We start from the raw sequence: 24,355 nt of genomic DNA, 5'->3' as shown, positions 1-24,355 counted from the left end.
TAGTAGCAATAAGAACTTCAAGTCTCAATATTTCACCAACAAGATAATCGAACCAGCAGACTTGCAGAAGAAAAAGAAAATTACATACACAATTAATTATCAAACCAGCTAGCTGATCATATGCTATTGTGCTTAGATTATGCAAGTTTATGTTGCTGAGAAATCTAGCGACATTTAGTAGCAGAGAAGAGAAAGACATAGCATGACAGAAGAGAGAGAGCATGCTTCCATTCAATGGAGAGGTTGTTCATATCTGGAAGCGGCCACCAGATTCACTTGTCTGGATCCTCCCGTCTGAGCTGATCCCTTCAGAGGAACTCTTTCTGCGACGCTCATTGTGACCAGCCAAACGCCGCCGGCAGCTCCTCTTGGAGTCATCAAACTCTGATAACTCATGGAATCTGCACACAATAATTACTTATATTGGAATCAATGAAGCCAAGGCACTTAGTTTAGTACATATAACGTAACTCTGGACCTTTAATTAATATAAAACCTCAAACTGCATTAATTCAGAAACTCTCACGGCAGGAACGTAGGGTTGCATGTTTATAGCATAGCACATTTCCAATATTAGTCGTATAGATCAAGGAAAATGACGTACAAGACAAAGTTCGATTCGACTGAAAACGCACAAGTAGATGTTAATGATTAATTTATTACAATGCTAAAATCGAAAGCAACTGCAAAGATCAAGCTTCTACAAGCTGAGGAGAACATTGTTGGATGGGAGAATGAACGATTTTCGTAGGCAAGAGAACAAATTAAGACAAGCTTTATCTAAATTTCATCATAAGTATTTTCATGTCACGATATGGAAAAGTTGACACTCTTTTGCAGAGGTTTTTTGAGAACATGTTAAAAACAAGTTTTGTCTCCTTGTTCTTCTGCTTCAGAGAACCTAAGAAGAGAAACGGTCCTATATTCAATAAACAACGATGAGCTAAGACTGCAATTTTTAATTTAGTGAAATCGAGATAAATCAATTCACTAAACTAACAAGAGATTAAGCAAGAAAAGACTAAATTTGTCCCTGATCAAGAATAATGACAAAATTACATGAATCCCGAAGGTAAAGCTGCTGCTTTTTCCTCCCACGAGAAAAAAAGTTGAAAGCAGAGGATGGAACAGGGGTGACCTGCTGCATTGCTGGCAGAACCTCTGTCGAAGCCCGGAGACGTTGACGACGGCGGCCTTCGAATGCGCCTCGCATACCTTGTGACGCCGGTAGTACCGCTTCGCCTCCGCCAGATCGGCCGAGCACTTCTCGGCCTGGCAGCAAGGCGGTGACGCCCCTCCGCTCCCCGACCCCCTCTTCGACGAAATCGACGGCCGCCGCTTCTTCTCCTCCTCGACCCCTCCGCCTGGCGCTGCCTCCCCGTCTTCCTCGTCCCCGTTGGCGTACGCGCCCGTCGCCACCTCCTTCGCCCTCGCCCTCTCCCTCTCCCTCTTCTGGCTCCTCCTCTGCTGCTCCGCCGCCGGCTCCCAGTGCTCCATGGTCGGCCCAAAGCAGAGAATTTTACGGAGCGAGGAGGAAAAAGGTGAGAAGAAGGCGAGGTGCGCGTTGGCCTCGCGTGGACCACTGAGGCAGGCGTGAGAGAAGAGGAGTCGATGCTTAACTATTGCCTATAATTTTTTTCCCTCCGTCAAAGATTCTGTCGTCCCTGTAATTGACGTACGCAGAAACAGCAAAAAAATACATCCAAATTGAAATCCAAAATACACACTCCATGGTTTCTGTAACATCTTCTCTACCTAAAACACTAAAGTCACGCAGGGATTCTTAATTAACCTTCGATCGTTTGCAAGAAAAAAAGAAAGTGTACCTTTTGTCTTTAGTTCTGAGTGTGTAGTGGTGGATGACCGCAGCTGATTGTACCCTCGACTCCATCTCCGCCATTCCGCCGTCGACACGCCCACCTCTCTTTCTATCGTACTCGTACCTCCATCCTCAACTTAATGGCGAGCAACTTTTTAGTTTTTCCCCCATCGGCTTCTTCTTTTTCTCAAACCAGGCTTGTGATGATGAAGAGCCAGGACTAAACCAGCGACCAGAGCAGTAGTAGTCGTACTGTTCGACTGGTCTCTCTCACCAGCACTGTCACCCGACAGCTGAGCTGCGCGTGATCCTAGACAATACAGCAGCGGCGGATGGAATTATAGGAGTTATTACAGGACTCGAAGCCGCAGGAGAGAGAAGAGGGAGCGTGGAATCGTAAAGATTTGCAGGTGTTCAAGTCTTAATTAAATGGGTATTCCCCTCCCCGACTTGCGACCTCCTGCTGCGCGCCGCCGCCCGCCACTGATTAGGTTTGGTGCCGCAACTGCCACGCAAGATCGAGCGAGGGAAGAAGAAACGTACACATGTATGGACTTGAGTGCTTCAATCTAAGGCTGGAACTAGATGCCTCTCCGGTTACTTCCTAGAATATAACATCGTATTCGCATCGAATAATTGATTGATGGACGAAAAATGATGAATCCATTATTTACACAAAATTGAATTAAGTCAGCACAAAGTTTACGGTTGTAGTTTTTCTCTTTTTTGTTTTTTGATAATTGAGGAGATATTCTTCGATAAGGATTGATTTGATCTGAGTTTTTAGAAATTTGATTTTTAAATGATCTGCTTTTTTTCTATATATGTGAAGAGAATCTAGGGAAGGCTGAACTTAAGATTCTGTTTCCATTCTCTAAGAAATTATAAATTGATTAAATTCAATTGTTGATTTTCCCCTCTAAAAAATATCTAAGATGGCTCCAGGTATTAATGTTTGGTATGGCCCCAATGAGCGAGTAAGGGATATTGAAGCTTGAGGATCTCGACTAATCAGCATTTAAGAATCTAGTACTGGTTTATTAGATCATGTTCGGTATCTGATTAGACTATTTTTAACTTTAAAAAATCCAATGGGAACTATTACTTAAATGCCCAATAATTGAGCACCACAAATACTCAGTAGTCATGTATTTAACATTGTAGGAACTTATTTATTTAATCCATTTAAATGGGGGGTCTCTATTAGGAATAAAGACTTGTTTTTTAATACAAGACATGTTACAATTCTAATAAATATATCATTGTTTGTTTTAATAAAACACTGGAATCTCGAAACTTTTCATGTACTTATATATATATATTTGATACCATATGCTATATATTATAGCCTTTTATTCACGATGGTTGATATGAATTTAATTTGAATATGATCTAATGATAAACAAAGCACATTTTTGGGATATTTTATGAAGGGACCTTAATAAAAACCTCTATGAACGGTGATTATGGTACTTTTATATATTAGCTTCAGCTTAAATAATAGGGTTCTCGAGAAAACTTAAATTATCTTTAAAAGGTGTTGATGGTACCGGGGCTAAGTGGTTGGTCTCATTCCTTGATCAGTCTAGTTCGATTCTCGAACAACAATGTTCCTAGCACACCCGGCTTCCCCACTCAATACTTAGATATTGGTCCCCCGAGCATCCAACTTCTCCGAGAATTTGACTCAGTACTCATGTATTGATTCCCCGAGTAATCGACTTCCCTGAGTATCTTGACTTAGTGCTCCGATATCGGTTCCCCGAGCATGCGGCATCAAAACTCAGATACTGATTTCTCCGAGCACCTGCTTTGTTTCCCCAAGTATCTTGACTCAGTATTCAGGTATTGATTCCCTAAGCAACCGGCTTCCCTAAATATCTTGACTAGCTCAGTGCTCTAATATCGATTTCTTCGAGCACCCAACTACCCAAGCATCATGGTTTATCGCCCAAATATTAGTGTCCGCGGCATCTTGACTCAATGCTCGGACACTGACTCCCTGAGCATTCGAGTTCAGTTTTCAACTACAGGTTTCTACTCATTGAGTGGGTATTGGCATCTTGAGCACCGGGACTTAATTAGTCCTTGGATATCAGCTTTCCGAACATCTAGACTCAGTTTTATTATATTGAATTTTCAGAACAGAACATCAAGGGGAAGCATACTCGAGCATAACTGCATAAGGTAGTGTGGCTAATCTGATGGAAGGATGAAGGACATGTGCCATTTTGTTAAGAAAATCCTAATTAACAATGGTTGGATCTGATCTCTGATCACTGATGACATGTGGCATTTTGTCAAAAAATTTTTTTAACGGTGGTCAAATTTGATCCCTTGATCACCGATAGTACCAATAGCTAAGGGACATGTGACATTTTGTTAGAAAAACTTTCTAACGATAATCCCTTAGAAGCACTTCATGCGGAAGATGAAGAAATCTGTGATCTTCCATTAGAAAATTCCTTTCTTTGCACTATATAAGAGCCGGATGAGGTTAGGTGGATCAAGGATATGATTTTCTTTTCATGAACAGAGATAATTCTTTTCCACTGAACATTTTTATAATTTTTTTCTTTGTCTTCTTGGAATCTCTGTTTCCTTCTCCGTGATATTAATTTGAACGTCGATGACCGCATCAGTATAAACAAACAATCATAACGTTTTCTACCGGCTTTCAGATTCTATGACTTATAGGAGGCGGATGTAAATTTTTATTTTTGAGAAGTGATACCATCACGTATAATTAGATTTTTTGGTCTCGAAGAAATGAAAAATATTCTCTCTTTTTTATATAATAGATAAATGAGCATCGCCCTTGATTATTTTGTTTCTACGGCTTCGTCGACAATGAGTGGCGCTGTGGCGTGGCAGTTGCGGTGAACACGTTCGAGGAGCTCGAACCGACTCCTTTGTCACCATTCAGATCGGGCTCTCAGCTCCCTTCCTGGTGGCGCAGTTACGCCGCCGCTGCACCCAATAGGCCCGATCATTATATTGCGCGGGGACTGAGGGTGATGGCCAAGCGAATTATGGAGAAGGAGAAAAAACGAGTCCTCGAGGTGGTTGGATGATCAACCGCCGCCGTCGGTGGTGATCCTCTGTTTTAGGAGCATGCGCAGCTGGCGCAGGCGGCCGCGGCCAGACAGGACTGAGAAGGCATGCAACGGTTCTTGTGGAGCCTTCGGAGATCGTCTTCGCCAACGTCGGACCTGCTTCCGCAGAGATTCGACATTCGAGGAGAAAATCTTGGTCATATATAAATTTTAACTGATGATTTAATATTATAAAATTTTTAAAATTTTTTAAGTACTATGAAATTTTTTTTTATCAAATAAATTGAAAAATCACATGAATTTTAACGGACGATTCAATATCATATATTTTTAATTTTTTTTAAATATAATATATTTTGGATGAAATTTGAATTCTATGAGTTTGAAAAGATTTTTTTTAAAGAGATTGAATAAAATATGCTATGAAAATAATTAAAAATAAAAAATATATTTAAGGCAATCTTTTAAAAAGGCAGAAATCTAAGAATCATCTTGATTGTCAGAATAACTCTAAATGGATTTCTTTATGATCCTTAATATACCACATAAAAATATAAAAATTTATTATTCTTTCTATTATTAAAAAAAATCTCTCAACAATATTATTATAAGTCTTACACTATCCAATCATACCTCTTTATTTATTTATTTTTACTTAATATATCTATGATCTTATTCATATTTCTAATTTTAAAATAAAACATAATTTTAAAATTTTACTATGGCTCCGAGGGCATCTCCCATATAAGATATTTAGAGAGGATTGTGAAATAAAAAGTTTGAATCATTATGGACGCGAGATTTGAAATTTTTAGTTTGAATCATTATTTTTTTTTCTATGGTGGTGGGACCACTGAAGATGAGATATTAAATAAAATTTTTTCTATGGTGGTGGGACCACTGAAGATGAGATATTAAATAAAAAATTAATAAATAAAGATACATGATTTGATAATGTACTACTCATATATAAAATTATTGAGAAAATTTTTAATGGCATACTGTTGATGTGGTATATTAGAATCACCAAAAAAAAACTCATTTAGAACATTTCCGATCACTAGAGCTATAAATGAATTTTTTTATGGTCTCCAAGATACTAACATCATAAAAGTATAGAAATCTACTACTTTTAAAAAAATAAAAATCTCAAACATCATGTTTGAGCTTTTTTGTTCGACATTTTATAAATCTCTCCAAAACCTTGTATTGGAGTTATCCTTAAAATAAAAACTGCAAACTTTATGCCCACAATAATTCAAACTTTTTATTCAACGTTTTTATTTCATAAATGTTTCAAAAAATCTGCTGGGCACTGGAGTTGCAAAATGGATGAACGTGTCCAAGGCAATTATAACATTAGTCGTACATTTTTTAACGACAGTTTTCGACAGCAGGTACTAACAGATGTAACGGCGTTATTTGCGTCGCTGTCTCTCGTCAGTGTGGGGGCTCGCACTTCGCCAGCGGGCCCAAAGCTGACTCCATCCTTATCCGCTCCATTTAAAGCGCACCCACCGCTCTCCCATCCGTGTTTAAAAAATACCTACTGACCAGGAACTGATATCTACCTTTCAAGTGCATGGTATTTTCATAGGAGAGGAATCACTGGTTGAATTTCCCAAAATTCAAAGTGAAAGAAACAAAATAAAATAAAATAAATTTAGTAAGGGCTGCTTAGTTCCTCTTAAGTGCGAGTATGATCGAGATTAAGAATAAAATAAATTTAAGATAAGACAGACTTTGATGACTTGTCGACCAAGAGTATCTTGGGAGGATCTACATTGTTAAAAAAAGACAACAGGTGATAGTGACATTAATGACCGAGATACCATTTAGCAATTAATTAAATTCACCTCTGTAATCTGTATGATCACCCAATGAGCGTTATGATTAAATTATTTTCAAGCGTATGTAAAATGGTAATAGACTACAATCATAGGTGCAGTGACCGACCGGTGACACCACCGTGTAGACCTCCATGCTATAAATGAGCAGAAAGCCATTCATTAGTTCACGGGAAAGGTTTGAGGTTAGATTCCACCGGCAGAAATGGTTCTCCTTGATAAGATGTGGGATGACGTCTTCGGCGGCCCTCAGCCTGAGAGAGGCCTAGGAAAGCTGAGGAAGGTGTCTCCGAGGCCTTTGATCATCAAAGGTCTCACTTTACTCATCTCAATCTACTCGTGCAGTTAAAATTTGAATTTATGGATCTTATTAAACGAGCAGCTCGATCGGTTTTAATTACAAAAGTTTGCCTTTGATATGCTTTCCAGAAGGGGAGGGTAGCAGTGAGGGCGGCAGCATGCTCCAACGTTCAATATCTCTGCCCCAGACGCCGACCACTCCAGTGACGCCGTCGTCGTCCAGCTACTCACCGACTCAGCGGCAGGGCAACGTGTGGAGGAGCGTGTTCAACCCCGGGAGCAACCTCGCCACCAAGACCGTCGGAGCTCACTATTTCGACAAGCCCCAACCCAACTCCCCCACTGTCTACGACTGGTATTTATTTTAAATATTTATATACCATCATACGTACCCGTATAACCATTCATGCCTTTTACAGGTTGTACAGCGGTGAGACGAAGAGTAACCACCGTTGAAATTTATCTACTCCAGATGTAACTGTCACGTATATATATATGTAGATCAAGTGAATACAAGTTGTGAACTGGATGCAGATGTGTAGTGAGCTAGAGTACTACGTCTTATAACCTTGCTGGTAATCTCAAGTGTTAGGCTGCGAACTATCGGTTTAAGAGAGTGAGGTTTTGGAGTTTAAGTTTGTTCATATGTGATGCTGGCTTCGTGTATCCACTAGTACTATGTACATGTTTGATAAATAAAACTGTATTATTCTTCCTGCTGAAAATTCACACGGAATCTGTAATACTGCACGTATAAAGTTTGATTGGAACCTAAGAGGTTAATGGATCTATATGCGGGAACAATCAAGGCAGCAAGTTGCATCCCAAGGGAGACAGGGCTGCTTTGAATATTCCAAGTAGCGTGTGAGCGAAGGAAGGATGGCTCAGGGATAAGGATGGACTTGGACAGAAAGGGACTCGTTTGTTTGGCTGAATAATTGTGGTGGAAGCCATCAATAAAAACAATCAAAGGAAGATTATAGATAATGATATTAATTGGGATTTACAAAGAAGTTTTGACTAGAAACAGTGCCGAGAAGAAAATGGCAGCATTAATCGCTAGGGATAAGGTTGGAGAGCAGTAATGTCGTCGAAAAGGACACCGGGCGCAGGGCGATCCCTGTCGTCTAGTGCTGGATGGTTTATGCTTTTTGAACCAAACCGTCTCTAACATTCAGTAAATGTACCAATTGAAGAGACCAATCAATTCCCAATTTTCAAGCTCACTCATTTCCTGTCGTATTATGAGGTACATGGCGAAAACTGATCTAAAATAAAAACCATAAACTTATTCGGATCTGAAATAGGAACAACACATTTATTCGATTTCGAAGACACCAACACTGTCCTACATATTACTCGACTAGTTCGATTGACAGAAAAGCTCAGATGTTCCAATAAAATAAAGCAAACAAAAGTTGGCCATCAAAATTGTTTCACATGAGCACAAATCTTCTTAAATCTAAACAGTAATGGAACAGATCCAACCTGTAGACATCAGGCAGTTGAATTGCAATGCCTTGCTTGCCACTCCAGATTTTTGATGTCCACGGGATCGGTGAAGAAAATGCAGTCCTGAAAGAACCTCGGTGAGAGAAAATAAATCCCCCAATTGAAGAACTGAAGCAATGATCTATATATGAAAAAAACAATGGGTAACTAGCTAGTTTACAGTTCAAAGAAAAACATTCACTAAGCTGACGCTGTCAGTCTTTTCTAATTCCTAAAAACTTAGCCGTGAGCTCCCAAGTCACTATAGCAACAGCATTTGCCGGAAACGACCTCGCTAAGGTGGGCCCAAGACCAGCATAGCATCCACTCAAGCCAACTCTCCTGTAAATCTAGAGAGGAAAAAACTCCATAAACCTTCTGCAAGTATGCGCATAAGGAAGAGACGAATTGCAAAAGGATAACATACCAATTTAAGTGTTCCAAAAGGGTTTTGATTAACATTTTGATCTGGTGAAGTCTGAATTACAGTTTTTGCAACATCCAATGGTAGAACAGCCAACCAGAACTGTGAAAAGAAAGAGAAACAAAAAAAAATAAGTTAATAGTAATGTTATAACTGGTGGAAGACTTATCTTTACTTACAGCGGTTCCCGAAAGTCCACCAGTAACTATGCCGATCCCTGTATCTATTAGAAGTTTCGAGTGGTGGCTCAAGGCAGATGGAGCAGAGTTTAATTGGCTATGCAAGTAGTGACGACTTAGTTCATAAGTGCTGAAGAACACTGCATTGCCAATTGATTCTCTTAGAAAGGTTGATAATCCACCACGATATAGGCCTCTAAACTGAAAAACAAGCATGTGAACTCACCACGATATAATAATCAAAGATATTTAATAAAGGGAAATAAATGTATAAAACCTTACCCCTTCGCTCTGAATAGTTTTGATAGCACAATCTAAAGGACCATTGTATTTAACAAACATCGATGCAGCATTCCCTTGAACTTGCATTCTACACTGGAAAACACTTAGCGCATATTAAAATTTAAAATGAGAAAGCAATATGATAAGGTAACAACAAGCTAGTTTAAAATGCCGAACTGCCTACACACTTTTACTAGTTCTGTTGGACATAGTATAAAGCTAATTATTGCTCCACCAAATGCAGCCGAAGGAATAATTACTTGAAGTTGTGGCTTCTCGCTAGGAATTTCTCCCTGTACAATTAACAAATTACCACCGTCCATAGCAGAAAGAAAAAATTACAAAAGCAACATAACAATTGAAGATTTGTGGAATTGTTGCCAGGGATAATGAATATGTTGGCTACAGTTTATGACCTGCAACTTTTGCTTCACTTGGGAATACATGCCAAAAAGAAGGGAACTCTCAAATGCCATTCCAACAAAAGAGGATGATGCACCTTTATAGAGTCCTCTCACCTGCAATATTCAGCATAGAGAAAGCTCAAGGAACTTAAGATTCTTGCAACTACATAGAACTTTATGTACACAATTGAAACTTTGAATACACTATTGTAATTTCAGTGAGCAACTTAGGAAGAAAAACTAAAATTGGATCACAAACAAGATATGGAGACAGAACAAGCATTTCCACCGAATCTGCTCATGTGAAAAACTAAGTCACCCAGACTTGGATACGAGTATGGATCTAGGTGTCCAACACCTAATTTTCTAGAAATTTGGCATTTGGTCACTAAGGGTGTTAATATCTGACTCATTTATTGATTTCAGAATGTTCGGTATCCAACACAACTGCAGGACAAAGAATCTAACAACATAGGTTGAAAAAACAAGGGGAGTTGTGCTTTGACTTAGTATGCAAGAATTTATGAATGGGTGTTGTTATGACTTACAGCTATTACCGATAGACTTTGGAGACAATTGAGGTAAGGAAGAACATGTCAGAATTTGAGTGGATAGCTAGATGATTCTCAGGAATGATTGAGAGAATTAAACAAAAAAGCAATTATACCTGAATATATTATTAATAGTTATTCAGAAAAAATGAAGGCATCAACAAAAGACAAAACACCAATTCAATTTCTGATTTATTGCTAATAGATACTCAGATTGCTCCATGGTCAAAAATAGCTGAATAAATAGACATTTAGGAAGGATCAACCTCACAAGTTAATTCTGATTATTAATCAACCCTTTGATTAAGTTGCTACAGTTGCAGACGGACTTCCCACCTGGATATAGAGTCTAACTATTAAGAAAGGTTGTTGACGTAATTATTGAGCTTAAATTCCAAGAAGTATGTACGAGCCTTGTAAAGAATGTTGAAGTACTTGATAATTAGATTTTAGAAGGTAGCCTCCAAGACACTTCTTGACAAGACTTGTACCTTCAGTACCATGCTAGAGGCTCAAAGGTTCAATATTCAGATTAAGTGATCAGGAAAATGTTTACAATTATCAGACATCCAAACACTGTGACTCAAAATTTGCTTCTCTACATCATATTAACATTGAAAACATTAAGATGTTAACATGTAATATAGATATACAATGACACAGCAAATTTCAATTATTTGGGAACATTTACATAATTTCTTTCTCGGATTGAGCGTTGTAAAAAATCATATCTTTACTATTACTAGATCATTTAAATTTCTTCTGTAGATATCTTATGTATGTTTTGATCAACGCATCTCACTTTGTGGATCAGTTTGGAGAAAATCAAGACTATGTTAGCTCAAGCAAATAGAACTATACAAAATCAAGGTATATTAGACTAGCAATGGCCAGGGAGAATTATTTTTTTATGTAAATGTTTTAAGCATCTATTCTTTACTCCGTGCAAGATCGCCACCAGTAAAGCTTAACATATAACATATAGAATTCTGTTTATGAGAAGTTTGTTTCCAAGACAAATGAAGAACCAAATTAAGTTTGAAAGCATACTCCTTCAGTAAACAAGATCCGACTAGTGCAGTGTAAAGCATTCTTGTATTCTTTGACTTGTGTCTGTGTGTTATGAGCCTGCAACTTGACCTGCCACATAAAAACAATAAGGACCTATATATTTTTGTTAAACCATAGCATCTAGGAAAGCAAATCCCTGGCACAAAGAAGACTAATATGGATAAAAAAAATAACTCGCCTGAAAAAATTGATCAATCCTCAGACTTAACTATTTATTTGCATGGAAAGTAATAATCCTAGAAAATTGCAGAAGTATACTTCTCAAAATTCTAAGTTTCATATGCATAGTTCCCAAAATAGTGCAACTACCTCACAAAAATAATCTCAAGATGCCTTTTTGCTGTCCAAAGTAAAAGAAGCTTGAAGAATCTACATTTGCTGATGAAAATGGTAGTATACCTCTTTCCAATGCACGATTTTGAACAAGCTCATACAGAAAAATTATTGTAATGGGTGTTATAAACAGACCTTCTGTAATTCATTGTGTGTATGAATGTCTTCTAAGCTCTTCAGTTATTATTGAAATTTTAAGAGTACCAATCAGATGCTTTACTATAACGTGAAAAAAGCATCTCATAAACATGAATAGACTTTTATGAGTTAAATTTCTACTTCCATCGATTTCAGGAAATGGTTGGTCTTTCATTAATAGAATGAAACTAATGTGAAACAGGAAACATATAAGAACTCACACAACCTATTAATTCCCAATGATTGAGCATTCCACATCACTTTCTATGAGTTAAATTTCTACTATAACGTGAAAAAAGCATCTCATAAACATGAATAGACTTTTATGAGTTAAATTTCTACTTCCATCGATTTCAGGAAATGGTTGGTCTTTCATTAATAGAATGAAACTAATGTGAAACAGGAAACATATAAGAACTCACACAACCTATTAATTCCCAATGATTGAGCATTCCACATCACTTTCTGTCAAAGAATTATAATTCCCGATGTTTAAATTACATGCGGTCTGGTGCACTTAGTTGCAGAAGTTTCTACCTCACAAGATGATGCTATGAGTTTTTCAAACACAATGATAATGTTAAGAGTGCCTATCTTCTTCTATTTTTGCTACACAGTTCAATCTTTACCATGCTTTGCATGCCGAAGGAAATTAGTTCCTTACATATGCAAACAACAAAATTAAATAAACAGAATGTCCATGTGACTTCGACAACTATATAAAAATTTACACTGTCAAGTCACGCATATTCCTGGAGCAAAGATCGAACATCAAAGGCAAGCACATTGCTCCACTCAGGCCAGAATGATGACAGCCTTCATCCTAACTAGTCAACAACCCTCATCTGTTGCTCAAATCATTCTCTTAGTTCAAATCATCAAGCAAAAACGGCATAAACACGTCCAATCAAACAATGTGAACGCTTCCCAGTTAATAGTACAAACATCCAGGATCAAATAGACGGCTCCTTGTCAGAATCACCCGGCACCTCGTAGATCCAATGTTAAGAGGGAAAGGAGCAAAACTGGAGGGGAAACCCTAAAGAAAAATTTAAGAAAAGAATACATAAAGAGGGAGCAGCGAAGGGACCAACCTTGACAGTGTCGAAAGGATGGCCGGTGATGACGGTAGCGACACCTGCGGCGAAGCCGGCCGCATATTCCTTGGCTGCATCGACTGCGGGGCTCATCGCCCCCGTCCCTTTCCTTCACCAACTTTTTCCTTTTGTCTGCTGCCCTTTACGGCTTGACTGCTCGCCATAGCAGCCGATCCATGATCTAAGAACAACCGGTGCAAAAATTAATCAGAAAAAAAAAAAACTATCGCAGATTTTGCTGTGTTCAGGTGGTTTCGTCCACGGCACTTGGGTCTGAAATGAATCAATCAAATGGTTAATAAATACATTTATAATTTTATTCTGTTCATTTGATGTTTAAAGTTAAACAAAAATTAAATACTAATAAATTTTTATTAATATTCACAAAAAATTGAGAAAATTTATGTTTACCAATAAATTATAATTTAATTATGTTCATTTGATGTGTAAAATTAAATAAAATATATAAATACTGATAAATCTGAGTTATTAATATTCGTAAAAATCCTAAGAAAATTTATGTTTAAATAAATAAATTTTTATTTATTTTTTTAAAAAAATACTAAGTAAATATTTTATTTTCTATACTCAAATCGAGTATAAAGTATCATTTGTACAAATAAGAATTTTCGTGCATGATTATTTTCTCTATGAGGCAATTACTTACAAATGCATTGGACATTTTCTTTTCCAAACAAATAACCCACCCTTTAACGTGTGAAATGAATGAGTGGATTAGCTGTTGAAATATTTGTAGAGATAGTTCTGTAATTCATATATATATATATAGTCATATTGATATAAAATGCATATATACTCTACAGCATATTCCTAGTTAGCACAGTCATCATATCCACCAGCTTCATGTCAAGTATATCCCCGAAATGAATGGGAAAAAAAATCCAACTTCAGGTACATTATTTGCAAACAGTTTAAATAATCTCATAGATGATCATTTCTTAATTATCTAGACACAAGTCTAAACGTCTGCAAATCTTAAGCTTAGTGAACATTTGGATGAAAACTATCTTGTCTTTCATCAAGTTCAGTCCATCACCCTTCTTATCTAGACAAGCTTCTTGATTTCCCCACTCTTGAGAGAAACTGTAAGAGTTTGATTTATATCCTTAGTATATTGGAGCTATATACTTCCTTTGCATCGTCTAAGTCAAAAGAGCAGGTTATACAATGCTGAGTTTCTCTACCTCTGAATTTTCAGATAGTATACCAAAACCTGGGAAGGATGGATGTGTCATTGATAAAAAAAAAAAAGACTACTAATAGACCAATAGAGAAATCTCACCAGCTCCCCTTTATCCCCACTATAAGAAGCGTAGAGTGTCCCAAGAGATTCTCCTCCTTCCAATATCTTCAGGCCTAAGGAAGAATCAGTAGGTGCATTGTCTATTAAGCTGCTAGACCTGACTGCCGAAGGCTCATCCTGAGGCTTCCTTGCAAATATTTCAACTTCTTCAGGTTGTGCAGATGTCTGAAGTGCAATGAACTGCAAGCACACATCCATAGGCATAAAATTAGAAGAAACATATTCCAATTCAAAAAATAAGCAATTTTAACCCAATAGAAAGGTTAATTACTTGGCACAGATGTGTAATTAACAAGGTTTGCCCGCAGCTAAGATATGGTTGTTCCAAATTTGGCGTACTCTCATCCAAAGGGACTATGGTTACATGTACATCAAACTGAAAAACAGAAATCACAGCCCACTGAGTGTTTACAGATATTGTTATGAGCCACGAGTGGTAGATAACAAAGGTTAATCTTCCTCTTTACCTCCTCATCAACTTCTTCTAGATTGCGCAGGTAGTCAACCAATTTGCCCATGCGTCCCCCTCTTACCAACCTACCATTTGAACTGCTAGAACTATTATGTCTGATTTGACTACGAGTACCATTCTTCCCCCAGGCAAGAATCTCTCTGTTTCTTGCTTGCAAAGATGATGCCCTAACTGGCTCTCTGTTAATTTCAAAATCCTCATTTTCCTCACTGCTAAAATTGGCACTGCCTAATGTCCTAGCTGGAGAAGATTGGGGTGTTCCCCATTCCTTGGGTCTCTTTGGCCTCCGGTCTCCTGACCACTCATCTGTAGAAGAAGAAACTTTGGTTCCATCATTGCCATTTGCATCCACTCCTTCATCAGAGTCAGCAACGGCAGTGTCATCACTAGCAATATTTTTTCTGCCACTACCACGCAGATAACTTCCTTGTGATTTTCTGCCAAATGATGTACTAGCTCTAGTTGTTGACCTTCTCCTACCAAGAGCTTCAGATTGACGTTGAAATGTCTCAGCTATATATAATTGTATCTAGTTTGAATAGGTGATAAACATAGAAAAGCGGGTCAGAGAAATAGAAGAACTACAAACCACTGGATTCTAAATTTAAACTTCATCAACATATCTTTAGTTATATAAACTACCTTCTGGTTGCGGGATCTCTCCTCTTCAAAGAAAGCTAGTTCCTGCAGCCACACAATAGAACTAACAATTTCATACACAAGACAAATAGCTGCAATAAGAATGACAAAAAAATTATAGATAAGAGGGTTTCAACTTAATCGAATCTGGTTTACCTCCTCTTCATACTTGTCAATATCCGGATACAACGCTGCTATAAGGGCATCATATTTTGGATCATCCCTTAAAGAACGCCGACTTGCACAGTGAGTGCGGCATGCAGGACATTCATTATTTCTGCGGAACAATACAACAATGACTAGTTTGCTTGCTAGGAAAAAAACAGAGATAGTAGCAATACATGATTTTCCAAACAACACAAGGAAAACAATTACTTGCATGTGCACAAAGTGAGCACTTCCAACATACCCAAGTCTCATTGATTTGTCAATACACTCTCTACAAAAGCGATGAAGGCATTCCATTACTGTCCTTGTCTTGCGTATTATTCCTAACAGTTATCATGAAACTCATCTTTAATGTAATATTATCACAAGAATAATTACAAAAACTATCTATAATATAAGCTAGAGTGCAAAATGAAAATAATTTCATCTTTGCTTCTCAGTCACCAATGGTACCTGAAAACAGCTTCATATAAATAATGCAAAAGAGCCACTATTGTCCTCATCAAGAAAAAAAAATAGCAATCTTGCAATTTTTGTTTTACATAAATGCATGCATGACCTGCATTTTGTCTGTCACTACAAGTACAACACTTAATTCTGAATTTAAAAAATGAATTAAATCAATGAAATTGCTGAAAAATAATCACATTGATAAATAAAATGAATTCCAACATATAGACCCAATGAATTAAAACCATTTTTTTTCTTTCTCTAGTAGATTCTAAATCATATTCTGTAATTTCTTTTGAACTTCTCAATCGAAGATCTTGAGATACTCAATTTCTCAAAAAAAGAATGAAGCACCCATAATAGATGCCAATCAAACTTGGACAATCATATCGGTATAGAGTGATTTGGAAAACCATAGTTGCTTCTTAACCATTGAACCCTTTCATCAAGATAGATGGAAATCCTACAGGAATGTTTTGTCCAGACATTTTCACTATGAAAATTTTCCTTTGCCTAATTTAAAAATATTTTGCAATAATTCACACTTTGAATTTAATGTATTTACACTCTCATCAATAGCACAATATCATATTTGAATACCACACTCCTAGTGGATTTACAATTGAAAGTAGTATAACAACCAAGTCTTATCCCACTAGATGGGGTCAGCTATTTACAATTGAAAGTAGTAATGTTAAAAAATTGTTGATTGAGTTGATTCTTAATGTAAAGCTAAAAAAAAACAGTTCGGTGCACAAAACTCCTGCCAATGCGGGGTCCCAAGGAAGAGTCTATGTATGCAATTTTGCCCTGCATCATAAGAGGTTATTTCCATAACTTGAACTCGTGGCCTTCAGGTCACATGACAGTAATTTTACTGTTGCGCTAAGACTCCCCTTTCTAATTCTTAATGTAAAGCTAAGGTAGAAAAATCATGTCCCACTATGTCCAACACTAATCAATACATTATCATAGGTTTCTCTTTATCACGATGATATAATTACAAGACATTTTTTCTACTCACTCAGTGCAATAACTATCTCGTGACTATCATAATTTTTTCTTATAGATTATGTGGATAATTGATACTGATAGTTAATTCATCAGGTATATGACTGCACTGATTTTAGAATATGATTGTTTCATCTCTTTTACTTTTCTCATTGCTCTTTTTCAAAGTTCCATAGTATGGCTCTGTTGTTTTGCAAAATGTTCTTTCAAGCAATCTTCAGCAAAACATCTAAAAATACTTACTGACAAACAGACAAGTGGGACTGTTTAAAAAAAGAAAGTTACCCAGAGTTAAAAAAAAAAAAACCTAGCAGTCCAAGAGTCAGTTTATAAAATTGTAAATTAAAATTTAGCCAAGACATGCATGACACCCACACTTTATTTCCTCACATGTGAACTAATAAAGGAGTTACATTAATTCATTCATCTAAGCAGAAAGCGACAATTGATAGGGTTGCCTAGGTGATGAAGTAGCCATCATTAGGCCTCACATGCTTGATTAGGGATGATTCTGATTTACAAGTCAGAGTTTTAGATCTTGACAGAAGTTAACCACAAATGGCGAAGGTTGTCATCCGGCTTCAGTCTCATATTATGAAGTGTGAGTTAACAAAGGAGTATATAGGCTTAGATGAGTGTTAAGTATTTTAGGTTTGTGAACAAGCTTTACAATTCTCTCATGTAAGTAGAGGATAACAACTTCATATTGATTAAACTGCAATTGGCTATTTATCATAGATTTCACCAAATTGATAAATAATAATGCAAGAATTTGGTAATCAATAATCAACTAAACAAATAAAAATAACAAACGGTTATTTAAAAGAAGCATTAATATCAATAATCTTACAAAAATATAGAATAAAGGAGAACAAATAGTGCACCACCACAGGAGAGATAGAGAAACACTAGATTGTGCCAACCCCGATTATTAAAAAAAAAAATTTGAATCCTAAAGTGCGGTTTAGCGAGCCTACTGTAAAGATCTAGTTCATCAAAGAGGCAATTATAATCTTATTTTAGTTTATCTTATATAATCATGTCATGATGAATTGTTTACGAGCTTGCTAACGCTTACTAAGTATTTTATTAACATCTACTTGTTTTATGTGGATGCCAATAGTTGTAACATCTTAATGCGCATTATAAGATGTATTAGGGAGTGACAATTTAATTGGTATCAGAGTGGACTTAATCCTAGGTATGGCAAGGTGCTGGAAAAGTTTGCCTGTGAAATAGTGTAGTTATTATTAGGCCTCGCATGTCGCTGATTACGGATGATTATGAGTTACAAATTATAGTTTAGATCTTGATAGGACATCAAGCATTAAGTGGGAGAGATTATGTCTCCTAATTTACTATCACATTATGAGCTGTTAGCTGATAAAATATCTTTATAAGATTAGATTACTGAGCTACTATTAATTTGGGTAAAATCATTTTAGGTCAGTGGATGAGTCTCATAAGTTAATCGATCAATTTTCCATTTGAGCATGTTAGTGTGAGAACATGATTATAACATAATTGTTAATAGTAGATTTCCTCCCAAAGTTCTTAAGCTTCTTCCTTCTTTTCAACATCTTCTTCCAATGTTAACCCTCTAGAGATATAAATTGAGAGTACGTGTGATAGTTCATAATTGAACTCAGAATGGTCAGCATCTGCAGAGATGACTGATGATAGAACAATCTTTGCCTGACATCACTGTCAGATAATAAATCAAATGTTACTCTGATAATTCCAAGGAGCCTTGGTTAATTGATCTCAAGATTGATCTACATTGGAATGAATGGCAGTGGTACCCACTGCTTCTATCTAAATTGTCAATTCATTGTATTTAGAATTTAAATATAGTTGCCTGCATCCCACCCCACCCCCTAATTTTATCAACTATCCTCCCAAACTCCATGTCTTCTCAAGATACACAGTGTTCAAAGGGCTTGATCATTATGTATTCATCTCTAACTAACACGACCTCATAAATAATGTAGTGATTACAATGTCTGTTATCCTACCTTGCCACAAAACAAGAAAATTTTCAAAGATCATGTTACAACAAATTATCCATAGGAGGAATTTACTGTACCTAAACAAATAGGACATCGCACTATTTCTCGAACATCAGCAACTTTCACAAAAATAAATCTGAGAACAAAAACGAGAGTTGTGAATCAGTTGTATAGTAGGCAAGAAAATACAATTGATAATGTGCACCATTTCTACTTAAAAAAGGAGGACTAACATTAAAAATACACATCATTGAAACAACAACAACAATGTAAACTTGATTTTGGCAACTATATAAAATAGTCACGCATGACAAGTGAAAACTACCAACAACATATTTATGTTTTTAATTCTACAGGACAAACAGACAGAGTGTATTAGCGGGTCCTATCCACAGGTTTTATCACTTAATATAGGGCAGATTCACCCATGCACATCATGTAGTGTGAATAAAACTGTGGGCATGAAATTACTGATAAGGTTGACATTTGCTGGAAAAAGTAAAACCCAACAGCATAGCAAGAGAAGTCATGTATACATTTAGCTCGGCATGTAGTGGTGTGTAAAATGGATAATACTCTTAAACCAGGATGGGAGGCAAGGCAATCATGTTTCAGGAATTTAGCCTATATGTCTCATTTTTTTAATAATAATATTCGGTCTTATAGACCTTAGTATACTGGATACTGAAGTGCAAATATGTACTGGGACAAACATACTTTCCAGAATGACAAAACGGTATAAACTATTTAATCAAACTGTTCAGAATAAGAGACAATGGACCTATCTATGCTAAGAACCTGAATTTCTAACCACACGACATGCCAAAGCTCATACTAGGTATACAGGAGTAAAAGGATCAAATCTACAGTATATATGATGAACTTCCTAACTCCTAAGAATATCACTAGCTTACCTTGAAGAAGACAAAGAATAATAAAAAGGACAGACAAAAATGTCAGTGAAGCTTGCCAGAGAATGTTGACAGGGATAAAATTTACAGCTAGAATATTTGATAGAAGATGGCTCGATCACAGTAACTTATATGATATTTTTCTACGAAAGACCTTAGGCAACTAGTGATGACATACAATCCTAGGCTGAGGAGAGACGTGCATCGACGACGATCACCAGACAAGCGAATCAAGTAGAAAACTACTCAAAGGTCACCCGATTGTTTTATTTTCTCAGCAACTTCAAGTCTTCAATTGCACCTAACCATCCATCCGGTTGAACTACCAATATCCTAATCGCAAACATACGCCATTACACATGCATAACCATTAAAGAATACCATTTCGTATAGAAAGAACGACCAAACGCCCACGAAGCTGGAATGCACGAGGCACAAAAACCATTTCTGTAGGTTTGGCAACGGAGGATGGCATCTCCCAGTGCATCATACGACAAATCCGACGCCACCCTCTCGGTCGCTCCAGCCGGACAATGACTATCAGAAATCCATATCACAGCCAAGAGGAAGAGGCTCGCCACGAACGCGAAAGATAAAAGAGACGCGGTGAAAATGGATAGCGTACTCTGGCGAATTCGCTTCGTCGTACTCCTCGTCCGACGATCTAACCTCACCAATCCGGCCATAGAAATCTGCAGGGAAACAGCAACGACGGTGAGATCGAAAAAGACACGAAAGAAAGAACGAGGACTCGTCGAGTTCCATACCCTCCCGCCGTTCCTCAGCCTCCTGCGCAAGCTCCTTCTCAGCGATCGTCTGGGCGTCATCGCCAGCTTCCTCGATGCCAGGATCCTGCTTCTGCTGCAGCGGCGCCAGGGCGTCTAGGCCAGTCGGGGAGGGCTCGTCAGAGGCGGGGCGCTTGTGGGCGGTCATTCGGTGCTCACCTTTTTGGAAAAAGGTAAGAGACGAGTTGCTTGAGGGGCAAGGAAGAATGGGAGAGGAGGTGGGGAAGAAGCGAGCGCTTCGCTTTATGTTCACGGAGAGGAAGAGGGACGATGCCCAGCGTAGTTCTTGCTTGATCTTCTCGCGGTCCGACGTCCAACCCGTACTTATCGATCCCCTTATTCTCCTTCTGCTGCGAGGTTAATACTATCAACATTCACGAGCTTTGTACCTGCCTTCTGATTGCTGCAATGTGCGGGCCTCATCATTTGGACGCTTGCGGGGTCGCCGGCGGAGAAATTAGATTATTCCAAATAAACACAAACGTTCGATAAACAAATAGCCACACAACTTTTGTACGTTGATCAAACCAACCACTGGTCTAAAAGGCATTTTATAAGCGAATAAATGAAAATTTGTCATGCCTTTTAGAGGCATTATATTTTTGTTATTTACCGTGTTAACGTTCTTAACGCTCCATCATGCATTTAAATTTTAATTGTACCAAACCAATAAAGTGTCAAGTTCTTGCCCTTTAGAAATCGAATATCTAAATTGAGTCTTAATTCTTTTTATTATCTTGTTGTCAATAAGGTTTCAAGAGTAAAGTGGTCTTCACCTCATAAGAGACAATATTTTATTTTTTTTCTTGTCATGAATCGTAGTTTCTTCTTCTGAACCTTGACCAGTTTCAGAGAACTGCCAGCAGCTGCAGATTTGAATCCCAATTTGCGATGTCACTGGGCCCCCATATATGCGCTGGAACCTGTAGGCCATATCAGCCCAACAATACTAATCTATCAGGCCTTCAGTTCTCCATTTCATTCTCTGTTTGAAATGTACGATAGCAGCCAGTTTTTCCAATAATCTAGTGTATCTTACTTTCATTGCCAGCCCTTTTAGTTCAAGGAGTGTTTTCTGAGGTACTCCGGACTGTGTAAACCTGCCAAACAAAGCATACCTTGCTTTAAACGCTTCAGTTATCATTCTCATGTCGATATACAATCGCCTATGAGTGCTTAGCAATCCATCAGCAATAGGAAACGCAATAGGCCTGACGCAGCAAGCAAGGCCCATCCCCAATAAATTTCCTAATCGCCCCGACAGGATTCTACAGCACACCTACCACCACCACCACCACCCCATGAGAAAAACAGGGGGGGACAGATTTTTAAGGATGCAATTGTGAAAATTGGCAGGCAATCTAGTGAAAGTGAGAGAAGAGTAAAAATAAATCTGCATGAAATGTTATGTGGCTCAGACGACCTTGAGCAGGCGAAATTTAAAAATTTTCAAATCTGTCTGCATTTATTTTTTTAATAGTATTTTATGTTTCCCCATGGGTAGTGCCTAAGGGGCACCAGAGGCATTCGTGCAGCGCTGGTCCATTACCCGGAAGCCTATTCGAATAAGTTCTGAATGGCCAGGCAGTGAGTCCGTTGCCTGAGTGGGGTAGTTAGCTACTGACTTCGGCTCAGCTCACACGAATCGCGTCGGCACACCCACCCGCCCGCCCACGTAGTCTTTATGTGCACCGCTTCCACCCACGTTATTAGGCTGCCTGTGTTCCCACCAGGGCGCCGTCTGAAGTCAAGCGACCATATCTTTGTGTCATAGATCTTCCCTGATGCCTACTTATCTCTCTTAACTGCTGGCTGGTAACTGATACAGTGCAATTACGTGCTCCTACATCACCGCAGCATCATATCGTCCGTGGACACGAGTATGCCTAAACTTGACCAAATCCTCAGTGATTGCAGCACGTGTCGCCCTTTTGTTGGGGTTTCGTCTTACGTGACCGGCTGTACGCAGGAGCAGTGGAACGAGACGCCTCCACGCTGCGTGGGGACCAGTGCGAAGCCGGAGGCGGGAGATCGGGCCCTGGCGCCGCGATCCATGTTATGCGGCACGGAAGCGGCCGATGCTGACAGATGGTGGATCCCACGGCGACGCCGTTAGTTTCCACGTTGATATTGAATTATTCGCGTCACGCGCGCGCCGAAGGGACAGAGACGGCCTCATCCATTAACCACGGTGTCAGTGCGACGGAACGCGGGAGAAAGCCGTGCCGTCCTCCTCTCAACTCTCGGGGCGCCAAACCTCGCGCCACGTAACCTCACGCCCGTCACCCTCGTCGACACTCAACCAAATTAAACGCCTTCACCTACACCACCACCCACCCGAGGGCCCAATGCAGCTAGTAGAGCGGTGAGAACGTGGGTTAAAGTGCGAGGGGGGATCAAGTCATCAGAGCGGTGGGCAGAGTATAGTCAAACAACTTGTTGACTCCTCCGATACAATCTCAAGTTCTGCCGATCACCGTCCAAATCTCGCTGTGATTTTATAAATAAATGCCTTGCACCCTTTCCCTTTATTCACTTGAACGGAAGAGGAGCGTGGCAATACCCTTTCCCCATGGTCGTCATGCCGATGGTTGGCGGCGGTGGAAGGATTGACGCTGACGGTGGACGGAAGGATATGCATTTCCGAGGAGTGAGGAAGCGGCCATGGGGACGGTACGCGGCGGAGATACGGGACCCCGGGAAGAAGAGCCGGGTTTGGCTGGGAACCTTCGACACGGCAGAGGAGGCAGCGCGGGCGTACGATGCCGCCGCCCGCCGCTTCCGCGGATCGAAGGCTAAAACCAACTTCCTGTGTCCTGACGCTTATCTGAGCCCGAGCGTCGTGGTCGTCGGACCAACTTCAGCCGGCGGCGGCAGCCCGAGCAGCACGGTGGAGTCCAACGGCCACGAGATTATGGTTTCTTCTGCGGCAGCTGTGCCGCCTATGGCGATCCCGCTCACGTCGTCTCTCGACCTCGATCTCCTCCAACGCGGCCGCTACGCCGCGCGGTTCTCCTTCCCCGCTTATCCCGTCGCTCCAGCCATGCCAACGGTTCGCCCGTCGTCTTTCTTCGGTTCTATAGTCAGATCAGAGAAAAACGCGGCTACGATGAATCGCCGCCATATCACCATCTGCCCTCCAGTGTTCGTCGCCGCTCTACCGAAAGCAATGCCTAGCTCTGTCCAAAGCGACTCTGAATCCTCCTCGGTCATCGATCTCCGCCCTAACCCCCATCCATCCATGCCGCATAACAAACCCCACAATTTCGACCTCAACCTCCTTCCTATGCCGGAGTTCGATTGATGCCGGTGCCACTTTAGCTGAAACAATTATCTGATCTTCCCTAGTTCTTTCTCCAGTGTTTTTTTCGGTTTGTACGAATTTATCTCTCAACCTCTCCTTTGCCTCAGAAGCAAGAGCAGTAAATAGGAGAGTTTTTTTGTAAATTAATTTAGATCTTTTTTTATCTTCTTTTTCTCCTCTGCCATCAGATCGAGAAAGAAGAAGGCTGCAATGTAATATCGAGACTCCAGATCCCGTCCCCGGTGATATCTTTTATTCTCTCTAATGGAAATAACTCCTCTTTTTTTTTC

General features: G+C 39.1%; 5 protein-coding genes across 7 annotated transcripts; 2 read left to right on the top strand and 3 right to left on the bottom strand.

The window, feature by feature from the left end:
- Window positions 1–2,411, bottom strand: LOC141826514 (squamosa promoter-binding-like protein 18). Of its 2 annotated transcripts, none has more exons than XM_074713870.1 (3): window positions 1,827–2,411; window positions 1,139–1,664; window positions 1–401 (listed from the first exon to the last, which is right to left on the bottom strand). In XM_074713870.1, exons 2-3 carry the CDS (start codon window positions 1,495–1,497, stop codon window positions 248–250), a joined length of 513 nt encoding a protein of 170 aa, XP_074569971.1. In that variant the 5' UTR covers window positions 1,498–1,664; window positions 1,827–2,411; the 3' UTR covers window positions 1–247. The 2 variants fall into 2 exon arrangements, with proteins under 2 accessions (XP_074569971.1, XP_074569901.1); XM_074713800.1 differs by having other exon boundaries at window positions 1,139–1,626.
- Window positions 2,412–6,886: 4,475 nt separating this feature from the next.
- On the top strand, window positions 6,887–7,747 carry LOC141846333 (dormancy-associated protein 1-like). Its single transcript, XM_074734353.1, has 3 exons — window positions 6,887–7,033; window positions 7,152–7,377; window positions 7,442–7,747. The coding sequence occupies exons 1-3, from the start codon at window positions 6,928–6,930 to the stop codon at window positions 7,476–7,478; spliced, it is 369 nt and encodes a 122-aa protein (XP_074590454.1). The 5' UTR covers window positions 6,887–6,927; the 3' UTR covers window positions 7,479–7,747.
- Window positions 7,748–8,321: 574 nt separating this feature from the next.
- On the bottom strand, window positions 8,322–13,243 carry LOC141843441 (mitochondrial arginine transporter BAC1). Of its 2 annotated transcripts, none has more exons than XM_074731505.1 (8): window positions 12,990–13,243; window positions 11,404–11,493; window positions 9,815–9,916; window positions 9,587–9,691; window positions 9,399–9,491; window positions 9,117–9,317; window positions 8,941–9,039; window positions 8,322–8,863 (listed from the first exon to the last, which is right to left on the bottom strand). In XM_074731505.1, exons 1-8 carry the CDS (start codon window positions 13,083–13,085, stop codon window positions 8,729–8,731), a joined length of 921 nt encoding a protein of 306 aa, XP_074587606.1. In that variant the 5' UTR covers window positions 13,086–13,243; the 3' UTR covers window positions 8,322–8,728. The 2 variants fall into 2 exon arrangements, with proteins under 2 accessions (XP_074587606.1, XP_074587612.1); XM_074731511.1 differs by having other exon boundaries at window positions 8,322–8,855.
- A 614-nt stretch (window positions 13,244–13,857) lies between these two features.
- LOC141843630 (putative E3 ubiquitin-protein ligase RING1a) lies at window positions 13,858–21,075 on the bottom strand. Its single transcript, XM_074731682.1, has 10 exons — window positions 20,744–21,075; window positions 20,602–20,668; window positions 19,143–19,201; window positions 15,837–15,918; window positions 15,584–15,704; window positions 15,431–15,472; window positions 14,784–15,317; window positions 14,588–14,692; window positions 14,296–14,496; window positions 13,858–14,226 (listed from the first exon to the last, which is right to left on the bottom strand). The coding sequence occupies exons 1-10, from the start codon at window positions 20,907–20,909 to the stop codon at window positions 14,194–14,196; spliced, it is 1,410 nt and encodes a 469-aa protein (XP_074587783.1). The 5' UTR covers window positions 20,910–21,075; the 3' UTR covers window positions 13,858–14,193.
- Window positions 21,076–23,284: 2,209 nt separating this feature from the next.
- Window positions 23,285–24,355, top strand: LOC141836462 (ethylene-responsive transcription factor 8-like). The gene has a single exon (XM_074723959.1). The coding sequence runs from the start codon at window positions 23,334–23,336 to the stop codon at window positions 24,063–24,065; it is 732 nt and encodes a 243-aa protein (XP_074580060.1). The 5' UTR covers window positions 23,285–23,333; the 3' UTR covers window positions 24,066–24,355.

This window comes from Curcuma longa, chromosome 1 (assembly GCF_044706935.1).
Source record: "Curcuma longa cultivar G26 ecotype Majalengka, Jawa Barat chromosome 1, ITB_CL_G26_1.1, whole genome shotgun sequence".
NCBI lineage: Eukaryota > Viridiplantae > Streptophyta > Magnoliopsida > Zingiberales > Zingiberaceae > Curcuma > Curcuma longa.
This window is presented reverse-complemented; position numbering and strand designations above follow the sequence as displayed.